Genomic DNA, 19,851 nt, shown 5'->3' with positions numbered 1-19,851 from the left:
CCTCAAAGCACAAGTTACATACAGTGCATCCAGATGGACTTTTTGGGCATCAGTGGATTAGGTTGCTGGCTTGGAGCTCTTATGTGTCAGTATACACTTGACATATGTGTCTGTGACATAGCTGGCAGGTTTATGAGTGTAGCTCCACCAACCCACTGACTACACACATTAAACAATGCCAGCTGCTGCTGGGACAGTGAGGTGATGGCAACAACGGCAGCTGTGCTCCATAGGCCTCCTACCTTTCTGTCTTTGGATTAGTCTCTCCCTAGTCTTGGAGTTAAAGGGAACACCGGGTTTTTTACATTGGGCCCTTGATTTTACGTTATTACATCATGTTCTACTCACCCATATGAGTTTTATATTATATTTATATCCAAGTAACGTCCTCCAATGGGCAAACGACTTGAAGGCACAAACTAAACTGTTCATAATTTATTCTTTATGGTACGCCAGCATTCATAACATGTAGGCGAATCACTGTCTCCCAGACATCCGTGGTTATATTTTTTATATTTTTATTTTTTAAAACAAAGCGGAATATCTTCAGAACAGCTCCAAATGACACAAAACTCAAATTGGTGAGTAGAACATGGTGTAATAACATAAAATCAAGGGCCCAATGTGGAAAAAAAACAGCGTTCCCCTTTAAGAGCCCTCCATTCTAACCCGCGGTTCGACTGGAGGGCTTTCTCCTCAGCAGTCGGATGCAACCTCTGCCTCATTTTAGTTGTGTCGTGAAGGAGAGAGAAAGTGGGAGAGCTGCTTGCTTTGATAAGGAGTGGATTATGGATTATGGCCTGGTTTTAAGCCTTCTTATCTCAGCTAAGGGCTAATGGTTGAGGCCAAGTGCACGGTTAGGAACAACACTCGGCAACATGCAGAAATTCTCTGAGACACTTAGAAGATTCCCTAGGGACAGACAGAAGGGGGGTACTGATGGGTGGGCGAAGACGTCAGTCAGCAGCGATGTGTGGTAGCATTCAGGCCTTTGTCCTCCCTCCTGAATACCCCATGAACCTTGCAATCTGTAACTACAGCTTTGTCAAATTGACCCGTCTGCAGTTCAGAGGTCAGTCAGTGCAAGGAAGGATGATGCTGTTCTCAGAGAGAATGCATCCTAGCATAGCAGCGTGGAAGTTTCATGTTGCAGAAGTAAAAATATGGCACCAGATGCTTCCTCCATATCTCTGCTGCATATAGAGCTTCTGTTTCTCAATCGTATGCATGTCTGTGTGCTTTTGCACAGTGGCTGTGATAGTGTGTCCATGAGGTCATACTCAGACTGCAGAGGTCAGTTCACTGGGTTCGCACTGCATCTAAAGCGGTTGAAGGCCAGATTGCTAAAGAATGAGAGGGTTAAGATGGTAGCACGAGGTTAGAATGAGGGGTCAGAGGTTGGAGGGGAACAGCAGGGGGAATGCGTCATGAAAGCAGGCCTCATGGCATCTCTAACATTTCAACTGCAGCCATGAAGTGAGCCTCTGGACTATAAAAGCCACTCAGACAAACACAGAAGATATTTTTCCAAAAAGATGATAGTTTAACAGGCTTTTATAATACAGGGGAGCAGTCAGTGGTCACAAATGGAGACAGGGTCTCATTCAGAGGCATAAGTATGTTGTCTGCATCCCTTCTAAAGTGTTTGAGAAACACATTTTTTTTTTGTCTGGGCAAAAAAAAATGTTTGTCTCCTCCTTTGTGCATTAGAGGGGTATTTTACTGTCTCTGTGGCTGAGATATGATTCTGTCTTTCAGGGTGGGGGTGATGGGCAGCACTGTGAAGTAGGGAGGCCTTGGTGCATTGGCATTTTGCTTTAATGACTGCGGGAGTCTGCTCCCGCTGCTGCCTGTAATTGCTTTATAATTGGCAATTTGGATTCATGGCTCCATCTGAGAGGCATAAACGAGCACTCTACAATGCGCGGGGTCTCCCACCCTCGCTAAGGGTTACAGGGGCCTGGCTGGCACAGAGGAAGATGTTTGTTAATGGATGTGTCTTTGGAGTTTAAGTGCATGTGCTATTTAGTGTGTGCAGATGGATGGGCTACTGGTGAGTAGTGCATTTTCAGTCAGGAAGAACCTTAAAATGGCATGGCTGTTTGAAAGTGTGGGTGCCTGAGGCACTAAGTGCTGTGGGTCTTATCAGAGGCCTGACCTATTACACCTGCACCTTTCAAATACCCCTCTGTGACTGAATACATGCATTCATGTAGATTCCCACGACTATGATCAGAGATCAGAAATAAACCGAGGTATGTTTTAAGGAGAGGTCATAGCTATGCCTGGGTTGGTTGTTTGTACTAAAGGATACCCAGGTTTTAAAGTGTATGCATGTAGTATAAAATAACACTCATGCTAAGGAGGGGAGATTGCTTCAAAGTTTACAACTCATTGCAATTACCGGCTGTTCCATCATTTTTCTAATTCCTCTGTTAAACTGGACCTTTTTTATATAATTATTATTTCCTTATTTATTTCCTTTATGTATATTAGAAAACAAGTATCATCAATTGGAGCTTTAGCAATAGACTGAATTAAAAATGTATTTATCTGCTTTTAAGCAGCATATTTATATTTCGTATTTATTTTACTCTAATTAACAAAATGCAATTAGAAAAATACTGGTAAGGAAGCTGCAAGTGGCTAGTTACATGAGCACAATTTTATTACTCCATAGAGTGCAGTGTGTGTATTAATTAGGGCTGAAACAATTAATTGGATTAATCAATTATTGAAATAATTGTCAACTAATTTAGTAATCGATGAATCTTTAACTGGAGTATAGAGACTCCAAAACATGCCTTTGGCTGATAGAGAGATTTAGTTTAACCTGGTTCAATTTCAATAAAAAATCTTGTTAGGAACATTTGGCTATCCGATTATTAATCGAAAAAATAAATGACAGATTAATCAATTTGCTAAATAATTGTTAACTGCAGCATATTAATATGAAAATACCTTTGAAAATATGTTGTACAGGATTTTTAATATAAACACAAAAAAAAAACTTTCATTCACTTGGAAATACAATTTCATGTTGTTTTAAATTAAGGAATTTAGATTACAGTTAAGCATCTGAGTTTCCCATTTTTACTAAGGATAATATTGTGAGAATCGTCCCAACTAATGCCTCGTTACGGTCATCACAGGGATTTACTTGCTCTCAGTAGACATTGAATTTGTCAAAACAAGAAATCAAACCAATTCTGTTGCTGATGTGCAGCAACAACAGCTTAATTATTGCTGCTGCATCTTCTTATAAGATTTGTGTGAAATTAGTTAGAATGGGATGCTTGATTTAATTTCAGTGGCCTTCTGCGTCTGGAGATTGGTCCAATTGAGAGTAATTACATCACGGCGATGGTGGTGAAAAGGTGTCTCAGTGACACACACACTTCATCTGAAAACAGCTTCCACTTTCCTCATGCATACCGGCTGCTGGTTAGCAGTTAGTCAGAGGTCATGACCTCATCACTAGTGGGCAGTAGGGTTTTAATTCATGTCTGTTTTGATGCATTTTTTTTTACAGCAGTTTAATCAATAGTGTATATGTGAATAGAATAGAATAAAAGGGAAACTTAATGTGATATCTGTGCATCTGTCCTAAACTTAGCTTTTTTCATGAATTGCAGCCTCCTGTGTTTCTAAAGAACATGCTGTTTTCAAGTCACAGTCCATTAGGTATGAATCAGTATCCAGCTCTGACATTATGATAACCATGAGGAAAAAAAACACTATTTTTTACAGAAAATCTAAAATGCAGCTGTGCAATCTACAAGTTTCTTTTTAAAATGCATGCCTACTGCTACAACATATTTCAACATCTCTTTTGCATAGAGCTGCACAGTATGTGTGTATGTATCACTACTAGCGCTAGAATGTAGTGAACTTTACCCTGATGTCCAGGTGACCCGTCATAGGTGACCTAATCTTATTCACACAGAGCTTCAGGTCAATCACAGGGTAATGAATTGCATTTAATAGGACATTCATTAGCAAATACTAATTATTAAATCATAGGCACCCTAGTTTCATAGGCAGCAAACCTGTTGGAGTAAATAGCTGCATTAGAGAGGAGAACAGCAGGGCATGTTTAATGCGGGGTGGCAACTCCAAAAGGTTGGACTTACTGCATTAGACTGCTGGAAAGTACGGAGAGGGTTTAAACAAAGGGTCATGTTAGGAGTCTGACCATTAGAGGCATTTAAGATTGGATGTTGGCGCATCAGTGTCAGCCTGGGTCAGTAGCTGTGGAGTTAATGGTTCAGTAAATGGGATTTGTTTTATCAGAGAGAGTGGTGAGAAAGGCAGCAGTGCTGCTGTAAGGTCTTGTTCTTCTCCCAGGGAACCCAGAGGTTAATTTAGTGGGTTCAAGAACTGCTAACTCCTTCGGCTCTCTGTCTTTATGGCCTCATCTTGATCTTTCTTGTCTCCCCTTTTCCTTCTCTTCCTACTTGTTCTCCTGCCAATTTCAATTCTGGTTTTGAAAGCTGTGTGATAAATGTGTCTTCTTTCCCAGGATAAACCTTGACTGTAATTCGTCTTTTGAGCAATTTCCTTATATAACTTAGAAAGACTGTAAAATTCTCTTAAATGCTCTTGTGTTTTCAGGCCGAGGAAAACCAAAGCTTCAGAAAACGCACTCCCACTCCCACAGCGGGATGTCTTTTGTAGCCCTAAACACTGTGCGTGCCTGCTGAGTGTGTTTGTGTGTGTGTGTGTGTGTTTGTTGTGGGATTGAAGAAGTGAGACATGGCTTGCTGCCAAAAGAAAAGGAGGAAGGAAGGGAGGTGAAAGAAATAAGGGAAGAGACAGGAATGGGAGTTTAGGGGTGTAGCTTTTTGGACTTTGTTGTGCACACTGTCACAGACATTCTTTATCTTCGTTGAAGGTCATCCTCACCAGCAGCATCACTGTCATGTCAGCTACTGATCAGAATTAGTTCACCTCTACCCACTTTCTTCTACTGCTTTACATTGCAATGATTATTAGAACTGTTATGCTGCCTGTTTCAAAAGAGGATGCTGTGTAAGGAATTGTACAAAAGCGCCTGAGGTAGGGAGATGAGGCGAAGGAGGCTGCCACCCCACAAACAGGCCTATTATTTTTTCTATCTCCCCACTCAAAGGGCAGGCTGCACTAGCAGTGACAACCGTGACGGTCACAGGTCCCAACGAACAATAACCAAGACTCTTTCCTTGTATCTCCCTGCAGGCTGACTCGGGGCCCCGTGGGGCCAGCAGGGAACGTTTGGGTGCAGAGGGGACCTTCTCCCAGGAGAAAGGTGGCCCCTCAGTCCCTGCTCACCTCCTGGGAAACCCCTATGCCTTTGGTCTCACCCCTGGTGCTGTCATGCAGGATTCACGGTTTCCCCCCCTTAAGTGAGTAAAACACTTTTTTTTTCCTTTTATCAATTTGCTAAATCTGCATTTTATAATAGCACGTTGCAGTAGCAGCTCAGTTGGATGGTGTGATCAATAGTGTTCCTGTATATCAGGCTCTCTAGAATACCGTAAGCAACAACAGCCCACATTCATCTTTTTTGACGTCAGTGCTGAGAGGCAATTAGTTTATGTTGTTTCTTATGGAATTCTGATGAATTTACACAATTCTAAGCAGAGGAAATCAAACAAACCTTATTTCCCTGCTGTGCCTCACTGATCCCTCCATCCCCTCCAGCCTGCCCAGACAGTTGCCTAATGCGGTGCCTCCTGGTGCTGTACCAGAGGAGTACATCCGGAGTTTTCGGCCCTATGCCACTGCAGAGGATCCACTCAGGATGCAGTCTCTGCCTTTGGGCCTAGACCCTGCAGCAGCTGCTGCTGCAGCGGCGTACTACCACCCCAGCTACCTTCCCCACCCGTCCTTCACACCGTACAGGTAAGCCTCTATATAATCTTTTTGTTGCCTTTGCAGTTTCTGTTGGTGGATAATTTTGCAAAATCAAAATATTACATTGTATTGTATATTATTGATGTCTAATAGAAAACTTGAAAAAGACCAATTTTTTATCACACAATAGTGAATTAGACTGAGTTATCCAGCAGAAAACTGTTGACATCCTTCATAAGGAGGAAAAACAATAAAAGGTGTCCTATAAAAGCTGCCTGGTCATGGGGCGCTTTATCCGAATAAATTAATGGGAGGTTAACTGAAGGGGGGGAAAAAACTCCAATGTGAGAAATACATGAGCAGCATGGTTAACATAACGCTTTGGAGCTGGTATGCTTGGATATAAGCAGCACTTGAAGTATTGTGAGATTTCTACTAAGTCATTTCTAAACCAGAGACTAATTCAAAGTTGATTCTGAATTGAGAATCAAGGCCTCAAAGTTGGGAAGTAAAGTGGAAAAGCACAGAATTCAAACTCCTTTAAAGACTAGAGTGAAGTTTCCTTAGTCAGTGATGATTTTTGGAGATATTTCATTCGGTAACGTTGGTCCACAGTGTCCATTTCATTCTTCCCATTCTTGACATTCTTAATGTCGGTTTTACCTTACAGCAGGGCTTGACTCTTGGCCATACACCCAAAAGTATAAGTAAAAGGCCTGTGTTTGATAAATAAACCCTTTGGGGGGTTTTCTGGTGGAAGCTGAGAGATGACGTTGCACTTAGACATCAGGTTCTAGCGCAAGATGACAAACAAGCAAAGATTTCTTTTAAAAACTGAAGATCACTCTATTCTGGCACTGAGCCGTTTGGTACACAGCCCACTAAGTCCAAAATGATGGTTGAACTCAACCTCAGTAGATAAGCTGATGTTAAAAATGTATTTGAATATTTCTTGGTACCGTAACAGATAAAGGGAGAAATAAAGATTATTAGATCACTGTCAGTCTCTTGAGGCAGTGGGGATGACATTTAGGTATTTCCTCTATGTCTAAATGTCATACCCAGCTTTAAGACAAGAAGACCAAGTGTATTATCAAGTGAATCGGTGGAGGTTTGCATGAAAGCAACATTACCATTAAATACTTGGTTAAAGTTTTTTAATGAATAGAGGTGTTAACTATATTCACACTTTTGTTTGAAGAATGCCTTAAAAAAGAGCTGCACACTTCATCAAATCACAGTCGCTTAATGTAGCATTAGCATGAGCCACATCCCAGAGGACTGAAGTGGAAATATAATACTTTATTAATTAATATATTTAAGGACTGCCCTTTATGCTCATACCTGATAAAATGTTAGCTTTTGAAAAGTGGCTTCATTTCAAAAATGAAAAAGAAAATATGAATGAACTGTAACCAGGTTAATCATTGCAATAATTCAATGTGTTTTAATGAAATGCTTTTTTCAGAGGCCTGTGCAGCAACACAGGACAGTTTATATGTAGTTTAGACATGATTGTGTGTATGATGAGAAGGACTCTTCTTGCTTTAGGCTCTAACACTGGCTAGATGACAGCACCTAGTCTGTGATCTAACATCATAGGAGCGCAGCAGCCATCACACATGCTCCTCTATAATGGATTTAATGAGGGGTGGGTTGAGGATGTCGCACACGTACACAGAAGCTGTGCATCAACATACAGCGCTGTCTTTTCCTGTCTCGTCTTTGGTGATGGAGCTTAGCTGACAGTTACTGCTCCCTTCTGGAAAAGATGGAAGACCCAGTGATGTCGCCTCTTTGGGAGAGGGAGGCACACAGGTTAATGAAAGTGAACAGAGCTCTGTCACATGAGGAGACTGACTATCTTTTTTTCTCTCCTTTTTTGTAATCCTCGTTTCCCAGGATGGATGACCCGTTCTGCCTCTCTGCTTTAAGGTCACCTTTCTATCCACTGCCAGCAGGGGGAGCCTTACCCCCCATTCATCCTTCTGCTGTTCACATGCACCTACCAGGCGTCCGCTACCCTGGAGATTTTGCACACCCGTCATTGTCAGCTCTGCAGTCTGAGAGGTAAAGTCCCCCTTGGTAAATGCATAAAGCATTTCAGCACCTATGTTTTCTTCTTTTAATTTTGCTGACATCCTTTTGTTTCGCTTTTTCAATTTATTTTTTCCAGACTCCAGCTAGAAGATGAGCTGCGGCAGCGTGAGAGGGAACGTGAACGTGAACGAGAACGAGAGCGGGAAAAAGAGAGGGAGCGTGAGGCAGAGAGGGAGAAGGAACGCGAGAGGGAACGGGAGCGTGAGCGTGAACGAGAAAAAGAGCTGGAGAGGGAGAGGGAACGGGAGCGCGAGAGAGAGCGGGAGAAGGAGAAGGAAAGGGAGAAGGAGCTGGAGAGGCAGAGGGAGAGAGCTCTGAGGGAGAAGGAGCTGCAGGCATCCAAGGCCATGGATAACCTCTACATGGCTGAGCTCCACACAATGAGAGGACAGGAGGAACGAAGCAAGCCTGAGAGGCTAACCCCTAATCGGGCTGGTATGTTTCCATGCTCCCTATGATGCTTCCAAAAGCTACAGTCTTATTGATTTACTGTCACTGAAACAGCAAAAGTTTTCACCAAATTTATCTTTAATCTTTTCTGATGACTGTTGGGTAGACTGACCTCCACACTGCTAGCCATAAGGAAAAAAAAATCAGACAATAGATGGGCTTGTCAATTTTTCAACAAATAATTCGTACAGATTTATTACTGAATGCTCAGGGTCCCACATGCTAGAACTTACTTTTAAAAATGGAACTTGCACCTCTTCATCTCACCAGGTACAACAAAATACAAAGCACATGCAGGATGTAAATGGCCGCAGCAGATGGCTTCACCTACTAAGACTGTACCTGGGTTCTATTGGAGATTTCTTTCTGTAGAACAGGAGTTCTTATCTTATATATATGGTTCATCTTTTTACAAATACTCTTTAAAAAAATGTAGGTCTTATATAAAAGATGATTTAAAAATAGATAAAAGAGCAAATTCACCCTTAGTCATAAAAAAGCAAATCATCAGGTTAGAAGAAAACTATGAAGAAAGCTATGACCTGCTAACCTGACTCCGCCAGATGGATTTGCTCCGCATATCCATCTGGAAACCTTCCGTTGAAGTAATTTTGGGAAGGGGTGAAAATACTGGTTAGCTGATTGGCCTATGTTTGTGATAGACGGGCCAAATAAACCAATCAGATCAACGACGCATATGACGTACTAACAGACCGACGACGAAAACACAGCCACAAGCCAGGCTAACTCTTGCCGAAACCAGTCGGGAGAAGAGCAAAAACATCTTTTCCTCTGAGAAAAGCCTCCAGAGCAGTGTTTTGCTCTTCTTTCAGTGAAGAAATACTCTGTAATTCCGATAAAACTTGCTCGATAGCCACGCTAACGCTAGTTTCATCTGTCGCGCTTCTCGTTGGATCACACCTCAACCCGCCTCAAAGCCAACGCTGATTGGACGTTTGTTTGGTGGACTGCTCTAAATTTTCTTTAATTGAAAGTAGCCAGACTGATCTGCGAGTGAAACCTTGAAAGCTCGCGAGATCAGGATGGTCTCACGAGGCTAATGACCTGCAGATTCCAGTTTATTTTTTTTCCTTAGCATTTATGGACCCAAAATGAAACAAAAAACTGCCATGCGTGTTCTTTGACTGTAGAAACTTTAAATCCAACTAAAAATATAAAAATGTATGATGGACCATTTTTCCATAAATGTAGGTAAACACCCGAGTCACTTTTTGAGTAATAATTTAATAACTGCACCTGTACTAGATGGTTTTGCATGCTATTCCGCCATAACATTAATGCCTTCCTTCTGAGGCATTACTCGTCTTTTCATAAACTGGAAAGACAGTTTGCTTCTTTTGACTCTCAGCCGTTTTCCAAGTTCACAGTGAGAGCAGTGGAGCTGCTATAAACAAAAAGCTTTCAGGATAGAGAAACATTAGAATTGCAATCAGACAGCAAGAGGAAATGATCAAATCACAAAGATTGGCATGTGGGACAAACAATAGAGAAGTTGATCCAACCCCTTTAATGCAATAAAGGACAAGGTCACACTTTTAAAATGCACTTTTTAACTTCAAAAATTAGTTTCAATATTTATTGAACAACTCTTAATGAAATCTTCCATTTTTGACACTGACAACTTTGACAACTGTTCCTGCTGCAGAAAAAACCAAAGAGCCTGCTCTTCCCGCTCCCAAGCCAGTCCCACCTGGAATCCACCCTTCAATGGTCCAACCTCATCATCACGTCTCTGGGCTGATCTCTAACCACGGCCTCTACATGGGCTCCAGCGCTGTGGGCGCAGGACTCCCCTCCTCCTTGATCACGCAGAGAGCAAACGAAGAGGAGAGGTGGTTGGCACGGCAACGCAGGCTCAGGCAGGAAAAAGAGGATCGTCAGTCCCAGGTGTCTGAATTTCGCCAGCAGGTTCTGGAGCAGCATCTGGACCTGAGCCGGACTCCTGACTTACCAGATCACAGGACAGACGCGCACAGGTGAGCCAACACTCTCTAACACATTTTCTAAACACATGCCATGGCAAGGGTTTTATGATTTCATTCACTGATTGTACTTTTTTTTCTACCATTATCTGATAAAGTTAAATAGTTCTTGTATCTATGACAACAAAACACACAAACAGTGGGCTTTCCTGTCCTTTGTCTGCTTTAAATAGCAGGGGTGGTTTTATTTTGTAGCTCTAAAAACAGGCAGACGTTACGTTTCTTTTGGTCACAGCAGGAAAAAGATGAACCATTTTAGGAACATGACATCTTTTCCATTTCCCTTCAGAGTTCCTTTTAGTGCTGACATGAAAAAAGCAAACTGTGTATAGGTGCTGATGAAACTAATGACATTGGAACTTAATAAATCCTGTTCGTGAGTGGGAACTGATAAGGGTTTCAAACACAAGGGGAGTTGGACTACTTGGACATACAAAAACTAATTCTCAGTTAATCCTCTCAACTATATACAGGATAAGCCTGGTAGCTACCTCTCACTGTGAGGGTGCCTGTGTTTGTAGTGTTTGTTATTCAGTGGTGAGGCTGTGGTTAATGCTGGCAGGACTGGACATACACACACTATCAGTAACCCTTCAGTTTAATCACATAATCACAGCTCAAAGACTGCAGATTGCTGATAAGATGCACTTTTCTTCATGCACATTCACCAAAACAGCATGCCTAGATGACTAATAGGGTCATGCAGCGTGTGCAAGATTTCTATGTTTGAATTTGGAAATAGACTTGGAGAAGAAAATGCCCCCCCCCCCCCCCCCCCCCCCCCCCCTGTTTCTGTCTTTATTTCTATGAATCTATTAATATATCCATTTGTTTGCTGCTTCAAAAATGACATTCTGCTTTTTACAATCCGTGTCTCGGCACTGCATCAGGAGGACATTTCTGCTGGCCTCTACTTTCGTACATAGCTCTCTTCTGTACTTGCCTCACTACAAAGGCCTAGTAGATCAAAAAAAGCAGCCTCTGTGTTGCAAAAAAAAGTGTGCGCCTTGGCCACATCCTCACTCTGCTCAGGGCTACTCTGTCTGGGTTTGATAAAGCTGCTTTGCACAGACACACTGACAGGGCTGAGTGGAAGCAGGCACAGCACATGAGCTCTGTTGCGTGTCTCTGTTCCATGCCTTTGATGGAATAAAACTTTTTTTTTTTTTCATTTGGAAGAGAGAATGTGTTTTATTTATGCATCAGATGAACATTTCCTTTCTGATTTTATCCTGGCAGGTCCATGCAAAACCACCATGAACCAGGAATCAGGGAGCATCATCCCCACCTGGGCGCCCCACCACCCCTCATCTCGCCCAAACCTCCACAGCCCCAGCGTGAGCACCACCCTGCACCTCCAACAACCTTGTGGAACCCTGCCTCTCTCATAGAAACTCCTTCAGAATCCAGGCGTAACCACGAGCCTTCAGGGATGGGCCACTATGACAGAAGTCGAGTTCCCCCAGGGCCCTCCAAATATGAAGATGGAGCTCGAAGGAGAGACATGGGAGCGATGGAGAAATACCCCCCTCTCAGACCTCCTCTAGTCCTCCCAGAACACAGCACCTTCCTTGCTGATCTAGAGAAATCCACCCAGTCCTTCCTAAGCCAGCAGAGGGCAGCGATGTCTCTACCTAGTCAGTATGAAATGGAGGGAAGCTTAAAGATCAATGCAGGACTAAAGAACCTTCAGGGACATCCAGTGCACAGCAGACATGGACAAGGTCCTGGAATGATAGCTGGACCTGGCATTGGACCGCTGACTGCACAGGGTGCGGGTCCAGAGACGGTGCTGATCTATGATGAGTTTCTCCAGCAGCACCGAAGGCCTGTCAGTAAGCTGGACCTGGAGGAGAAAAGGAGAAGGGAGGCCAGAGAGAAAGGTGGGTCTCAAGAATCTACTTTAACATAAAGACCACGGATTAATCTGTCTCCTTTACAGGAGGAAGTAAGAAATGTTGTGACACTGTTTCTGCAGGTTACTACTATGAGCTGGATGACTCGTATGATGAGAGCGATGAGGAGGAGGTCAGAGCCCATCTCAGAAGAGTAGCAGAGCAGCCCCCACTGAAACTAGACGACTCTACAGAGGTAAAATAGCAGATAAGAAGCTTACACTTTCACACCGTTACATGGCGAAAGAAAATCCAAACTATAATACAAAACTACAGAACATGAACCATTTTGTTTCCATACAGAAATTAGAGTTTCTGAGAATGTTCAATCTGACCACCATGAGCCGGCGTGATGAGCTTGTGCAGCAGAAGAGGAGGAAAAGGAGGAGAATGCTTAGGGAGCGCAGCCCTTCACCTCCTGCATCAAAGTCCAAACGCACCCCCCCACCACCTCCTGCTCCGCTCAGCACACGCTTCACTCCGGAGGAAATGGACCAAGCACCAGAACTGGAGGACAAGAAGCAATTTCTTACCATGTTTAAACTCTCTCACGTCACCATGCAGGACAGAAAAGGTCAGTGAAGCAGTTAAAGCAGCCCTGAATAGAATAGAAGAGAGTGCTCCTTAATCTTTCCCTCAGTGTGCATATTTGTGAATTAAAAGACAATAGAAAGGGACAAATAGGAAGACATTCAAAAGCTATTTCAAAGCAAAATTAAAGCAATTAAAAGGCACAACAGAGATGAATATAGAAGAGTGGTACATAAAACACATGAGCTTCATACTGACTTGGTTGCATTAACCTTTAACAAAAATATCCCCATCAGTTTCTTCTTTTGTTTTTTTGTCTTGGGCATCTCATTTCAGCTGAGTGATGCCCATTTGGGTCTTAAAACACAGCAGTTGGTCCTGCAGCTTGCTGATGCTTCACTATAGATGAACTCTGCTAGTTTTATTTGCTCTACACTCCCATGAACATGCTGACTCAAGCCTCCAAGGAAATTATAAAAGGGTCAAAAGATGATGTCAACTTCATGTCCCTATATTATATGCAGCGTGCATTGAGCAACGTTTGCACAATGACTGGCTTTTATTTCGCCCTGGTTTGATGAAGGAACTTTTGTCAAATCGGTTTGCACACGTATGTCTGAAGAATGGCTTTTTTAAGCTCTTTACTTATTTGCTTTTGTTAATTACAAAATAAGGTTTAACAACCAAATAAAACCCTCAAATCGTTGCTGTTAAAAGGTCTTGAAAAGCTTAGATGGTCTCGTTAAAGGCTGCATAGATGGTCTGAACTGGGAAATCAGCAAAATCCTAAAATAACAGTAGTTTGACATAAATGTGTTTCAGTAGCAGCAAAAGGAAAGCTCACTGACATGTATAATGATCATTTGTTTTCTTTTAGACAATGAAAGGGTGATTGAACTGCTTCAAGCCATAAAAGAAAAAAATGTAACCTTGGATACAATCAGACATGCACCTCATCCGCTGTGCAAGAGTCCTCCAGCACACATCTCTGGTAAGATGCTTCTCACTGGATAATAATTCACCTTTTTATCTCCAAGTATTTCTGAGGTTATTCAAAGACTTTTTTTCAGTACATGTAAAGTAACCCTGTGCAGTAATAGTGTCTGACCGCATTGTCACACTAGTGATGATGGGGATCTTGACCTCTTCATGAATAACATATGCTGAAATGATTGCAGATAAAGCAACTACCCAACACTCCTCTGAATCTGAAGACCACCATAATGTCAGGCAGCATAGTCCTCCGTCACATTGCCCAGCATCCCCCTGTGCTCCTAAACCTCTTGGAGACATCTTACGACCGAAGGCACCCCCCTCCCCGGCTGTCTACCCAGACAAGGCCCGGGGGTCCGGTGAGGGCCCCGTCTCAAAGAGGAACTCCAGCTTGCTCAACAGCTTGCGGCCGCCACTCCCCCTGCAGACTAAAGAGGGACCTCCTAGCGTCAACGGGCGCACAAAACCTTGGGACAGCTTCACCCCAGAGGAATTCGCCCAGCAGTTCCATGAATCTGTGCTTCAGTCCACTCAGAAGGCTCTGCAGAAACACAAAGGTACTACGCTTTCTGTGCAAATGGGATTTTAATCTACAGTGTCAGAAACGTCAAATCTGAAGTTTAATCCCATTTCCAGTGGTTGCTTCCCCAGTTTAGCTTCTGGTTAAAATATGAAGCTAAAGCAAAAGAAATTCTCACTGATTCCAACTCTGTAAAAATATATTCCTATAAAAAGAAATAATGTTCTCATAAATTTCATAAAAGCCTTAAACCGTTGGGCTGGTTGACATTTTATGTCAAAAAGACAAAATAAACCCTTGTAGAAAACTTTTTGTTGCATTCAAAATATATTCAAATCAGATGTTAATTCAAATGCCTGAAATATATACTGTACTAATAAGAAATACTTTTATTATTTACAATAACATATTTTTATTTATTTAAACACAGACTCCATGTCTACTAATCTTCCAAAATGCTTAAAGTTAATGAAATTGTGGCTGACTGCATGTTTTTAAATATAATTTGGAACATTATTTGATGCTAGGATATAAAAGACATGAATCTATACATGACTGTTGTTTTATGGTGTTTTATCATAAGATAATATTTTGAACGAAGTCATTTTGATCCTTTTTCATTTTGTTATAATTGGCAATATTTAAACCTCTAAAATATTTTATCTTTCTTGATAAAATGGTTAACCACATCACATGTAATTAGTCAAACTCTTTAAACTAGATATAGTAATTACTGTGCCATTAGATAAGCTATTCCATTTGTAACTGCTGCTCTCATCTCTTTGTCCCTGAAAAATCTTAAGTCTTAATGGCCAGAACGCCATAGTTGCCGTACTCCTCAGATACGCTTTAGTTTACCTTTCCCTTTAACTTTGAGGGTTAAGAGTGATGGGGCAAGGGCTTAGATTTGTTTCAAATTGAACTCTGCTAAAAATATATTGCATGATGCACATTTAACCTATATTGTAGCTTCAATCTTGTCTACAAAACCTCAGCAAAGTCATTAAATGTTTTTCTTTATTATTCTTATTTTAGTAATATAATAAAAAAAAATATATTCTTTGTTTGTACTCTCCCTTGCAGCTGAAAACCTAGATATATAAAATTTTATTTAAAGTCATAGTAGAGGATGCTCTTTTTCCGGGTGGATCATCAAAATAAGTGGTCCTTCCTACTGTCAATCATTCTGGTGATACGTTTACCTAAGGCCGTCCTCCTTGCTCGTCCCCATTTTCACTTACCGGTGGTGAGTCTGACAAAGTAGAAAAATTGCAGATTAGATTAGATGAGCTTTATTGATCACACAGCGGAGAAATTCACTGCTTACATATTGGCATAGTAATTAAAGAAGGTGCAAACAAGGAGGAAAAAGGTGCATTAAGAATAAATCTTCTTTTGGAAAGTAAGCTTGTATGAGTGATGCAAAAAGCAACTTTTAAACAGAGCGTGCACGAGGAGAAATGGGCTCATGCACGCTCTCCCACGCATAGGCGTTCCCTCTCTGGAGCGGGTACAGGGTTGTGCATGTGTGTGTTTTTTTTTTTTTTAAGTGGAGAGGGCAGGTCTCTATACCTTTAATTATATAAGAAACTACATATAGAAAGTATGAAGTGTCTTTTGATGGGGCATAAAAAGTCATGATCAATCAACCATTCTGTTCTTTCTCTCCTGTGGTTCTCTCTGTAGGCGGAGCAGCAGGCGTGTCAGAGTCATCTCACCCTCAGGAGTCATCGGTCCACTATAACCTTCCCGAGCTTCAGAACGCCCCCAGCCGCCCACCTCTGCCACTCTCACAGGCGCACTCAAACAATCCCCCGTTTCCCCTTCCCCACTCCCACCCTCAGCCCAATGGACAGCACTTTCCAATGCCCCTCCACAAGGAGGCAGCAGTGATGAGGGAGGGCCTGTCTGGTTCAGAGGATTTTGAAGAGGAGGATGATGAGGAGGAGGAAGAGGAGGCTCCTGTTCCCAAGTGGCAGGGAATCGAATCTATATTTGAAGCATATCAGGAATATGTTGAAGGTAAACAGCCAATAAGCAGGATACAAAATCTCCCTAATGGTTTTTAGAGGATTTAAATCTCGTCTTCAATAATGTGTGAAATATGATTATAAATTACATTGAATCAAATGGTTTCATACGACTATAAATAAATAACTTTGAGAGAGAAAGGGCAGGTAAAATTGTCAAAAAAGAAATGTAATTAAATAAAACATACAGGTGCTGGTCATAAACTTAGAATATCATGAAAAAGTAGATTGATTTCAGTAATTCCATTTAAAAAGTGAAACTTGTATATTATATTCATACATTACATACAAACTCATATATTTCAGATGTTTATTTTGTTTAATTTTGATGATTACAAATGACAACAAATGAAAATCCCAAATTCATCATATCAGAAAATTAGAATATTACTGAAGACCAATAAAAACAAAGGATTTATAGAAATGTTGGCCAACTGAAAAGTATGAACATGAAAAGTATGAGCATGTACAGCACTCAGTATTTAGTTGGGCCTCCTTTGGCCTGTATTACTGCAGCAATGCGGCGTGGCATGGAGTCGATCAGTCTGTGGCACTGCTCAGGTGTTATGATAGCCCAGGTTGCTCTAATAGTGGCTTTTAGCTCTTCTGAATTGTTGGGTCTGGTGTATTGCATCTTCTTCTTCACAATACCCCATAGATTTTCTATGGGGTTAAGGTCAGGAGAGTTTGCTGGCCAATTAAGAACAGGGATACCATGGTCCTTCAACCAGGTACTGGTAGCTTTGGCACTGTGTGCAGGTGCCAAGTCCTGTTGGAAAATGAAATCTGCATCTCCAAAAAGTTGGTCAGCTGCAGGAAGCATGAAGTGCTCTAAAACTTCCTGGTATGTGGCTGCGTTGACCCTGGACCTCAGAAAACACAATGGACCAACACCAGCAGATGACATGGCACCCCAAACCATCACTGACTGTGGAAACTTTACACTGGACTTCAAGCAACGTGGATGAAGTGCCTCTCTTCTTTTCCTCCAGACTCTGGGACCTTGATTTCCAAAGGAAATGCAAAATTTACTTTCATCAGAGAACATGACTTTGGACCACTCACCAGCAGTCCAGTCCTGTTTCTCTTTAGCCCAGGCAAGACGCTTCTGACGCTGTCTGTGGTTCAAGAGTGGCTTGACACAAGGAATGCGACAGCAGAAACCCATGTCTTTCATACGTCTGTGTGTGGTGGTTCTTGAAGCACTCACTCCAGCTGCAGTCCACTCTTTGTGAATCTCCCCCACATTTTTGAATGGGTTTTGTTTCACAATCCTCTCCAGGGTGCGGTTATCTCTCTTGCTTGTACACTTTTTTCGACCACATCTTTTCCTTCCCTTCGCCTCTCTATTAATGTGCTTGGACACTGAGCTCTGTGAACAGCCAGCCTCTTTAGCGATGACCTTTTGTGTCTTGCCCTCCTTGTGCAAGGTGTCGATGGTCGTCTTTTGGACAACTGTCAAGTCAGCAGTCTTCCCCATGATTGTGTAGCCTATAGAACTAGACTGAAAGACCATTTAAAGGCTTTTGCAGGTGGTTTGAGTTAATTAGCTGATTAGAGTGTGGCACCAGGGGCCATCAATTTTGAACCTTTTCACAATATTCTAATTTTCTGATATGATGAATTTGAGATTTTCATTTGTTGTCATTTGTAATCATCAAAATTAAACAAAATAAACATCTGAAATATATTAGTTTGTTTGTAATGTATGAATATAATATACAAGTTTCACTTTTTAAATGGAATTACTGAAATCAATCTACTTTTTCATGATATTCTAATTTTATGACCAGCACCTGTACATGTTCTATCGAGCCATATGTTGTACCATTTATTTGCCATTAGAGGACAGTATCATTTTCTGATGTGCTGAGAAGAGCATCTAAAAGATGAGTTTTGCATGCTTTACTCTGGTCTTATTCATAACCAAAACATTGTATCTGTTTCTTTTTTCCACTTTCTGCATCATTTCATAGAGCAAACTTTGGAGAGACAAGTATTACAGAACCAGTGTCGAAGACTAGAAGGGCAGAACTACCACCTCAGTCTGACAGCCGAGCAACTGTCTCACAGTATGGGGGTAAGACACACACAAACACACACAGACCAGGAAATAAAGGCACAAAGTTGAGTTTTGAGTAATTGCAATAATCTTCCAAAGACCTTAATTAAGAAAATAAAAAAAAATTTCTGCATCCTTATAAAGCTGCTGGTGAGCCCCTCCATGGTCACCATTAAATCCTCTCTGACAGCCATTCTAAAACATTATTACTTTAAGTAAGAAAGAAAAAAAGTTTTGAAGAGTAAACTGGTTTATCTCTGCTACAAATATAAATATTGTTATATATTGTTGGGTGAAAAAATCCTCTATTTGTTTACTGATGCTTGAGATTCTTGCGCCTCCTTCTGTTATTCCTCATTAATGCTCGACTCCTCCTGTTGCACAGGAGCTGATGTCTCAGCGACAGAAGCTGGCAGTGGAGCGGGAGAAGCTACAAGCAGAGCTGGAGCACTTCAGGAAGTGTCTGAAACTGCCGCAGACACATTGGCCTAGAGGCAGCCATTACAAAGGATACCCTCCTAGGTGACCCCCGACATGCCCCCCCTGAAGACTCCCAGCCCCCCAGCTGCCTCCCGTCAGACATAAGTTTATTTTTCACAGCCTTGTCCTTGTGACTCCACAGAGGGAATATGGCTTACTGGATAAGATGAGTGAATGAAATGGCTTGGGTAAATGAATAAACGGGTGAATGCACAAGAGACAGGACCATTGAGTGAAGGACAGGGACCGCTCCCAAAGCCACTGACGCGTGCCAATGTAGCCAAGTGAGATCAGTAAAGCAGGACCACCTAAACATCAACAAGCAGTCTCAAACAGATGGCTGCCAGTCCCATCCTTTAGCTCCTGTTGTTCTGCTGTTCAGTCCCTGCATCCCTCATCACCACAGCCACACAGACAATCCTGCCAGTGAAGGAGCAGCTGCCCCTCCCCGAGGGGTTTCATCACAAGACTTGAAAGCTCCAAATCTCCAGACGAAGGCTTCAGGCCAGTTGGGACTGATTTTTACCACAGCGGCCACCGTACCTTTTGAACTGGAAATGCACTTAAGAATAAAAGCTGAAGAACTACCTGTTGGTACTGTGTTACAACTGTTCATTTTAGGGAAAAAAACTTAGAAAATGTACATTTTTTTAAAAAGAGTTAAGGAAAGGTTTTATTTCAAAATAGAAAGTTTGAAAATAAGAATTTTAAAGGGTGCTTCAGCCTTGTATTGTACATATTATGAAGACTTCAATGAATTTTGTATGTTTTTATTACTTTAATCATTGTTCTTTTAAAAGAAAAGCCCGCCATTTTTATATGTTTATGCTTTTTTTGGGGGGGTGTGAAAAAGAAAGCCTTGCTTTTTGTGTTTTTTTTTTGCTGCTGCTAGCAAAAAAAAAAAAAATACACTCCGAGATGGTCCACAGATGGAGCTGAAAGCAGGGCGTCT

The 19,851-nt window shown here is 41.8% G+C and overlaps 1 protein-coding gene across 6 annotated transcripts in view; it reads left to right on the top strand.

The window, feature by feature from the left end:
* Positions 1-19,139, top strand: part of gse1 (Gse1 coiled-coil protein) — a 211,340-nt gene extending 192,201 nt beyond the window's left edge. For all 6 annotated transcript variants that reach the window (XM_038306718.1, XM_038306720.1, XM_038306723.1 and 3 more), the window contains 13 exons: positions 5,218-5,384; positions 5,683-5,883; positions 7,738-7,905; positions 8,012-8,370; positions 10,052-10,382; positions 11,628-12,271; positions 12,367-12,479; positions 12,587-12,857; positions 13,692-13,805; positions 13,993-14,364; positions 16,014-16,349; positions 18,334-18,437; positions 18,805-19,139. In XM_038306718.1, coding sequence (XP_038162646.1) covers positions 5,218-5,384; positions 5,683-5,883; positions 7,738-7,905; positions 8,012-8,370; positions 10,052-10,382; positions 11,628-12,271; positions 12,367-12,479; positions 12,587-12,857; positions 13,692-13,805; positions 13,993-14,364; positions 16,014-16,349; positions 18,334-18,437; positions 18,805-18,945 — 3,321 coding nt within the window. In that variant the 3' untranslated portion in view covers positions 18,946-19,139. The remainder of the gene's footprint in view (positions 1-5,217; positions 5,385-5,682; positions 5,884-7,737; positions 7,906-8,011; positions 8,371-10,051; positions 10,383-11,627; positions 12,272-12,366; positions 12,480-12,586; positions 12,858-13,691; positions 13,806-13,992; positions 14,365-16,013; positions 16,350-18,333; positions 18,438-18,804) is intronic.
* The last annotated feature ends 712 nt before the right edge of the window (positions 19,140-19,851 follow it).

The sequence above is a fragment of the Cyprinodon tularosa genome, unplaced genomic scaffold (genome assembly GCF_016077235.1).
Source record: "Cyprinodon tularosa strain WSP-4 unplaced genomic scaffold, ASM1607723v1 ctg59, whole genome shotgun sequence".
Lineage (NCBI taxonomy): Eukaryota > Metazoa > Chordata > Actinopteri > Cyprinodontiformes > Cyprinodontidae > Cyprinodon > Cyprinodon tularosa.
The sequence above is the reverse complement of the archived record's forward strand: the minus strand, read 5'-3'. Positions and strand labels throughout refer to the sequence as shown.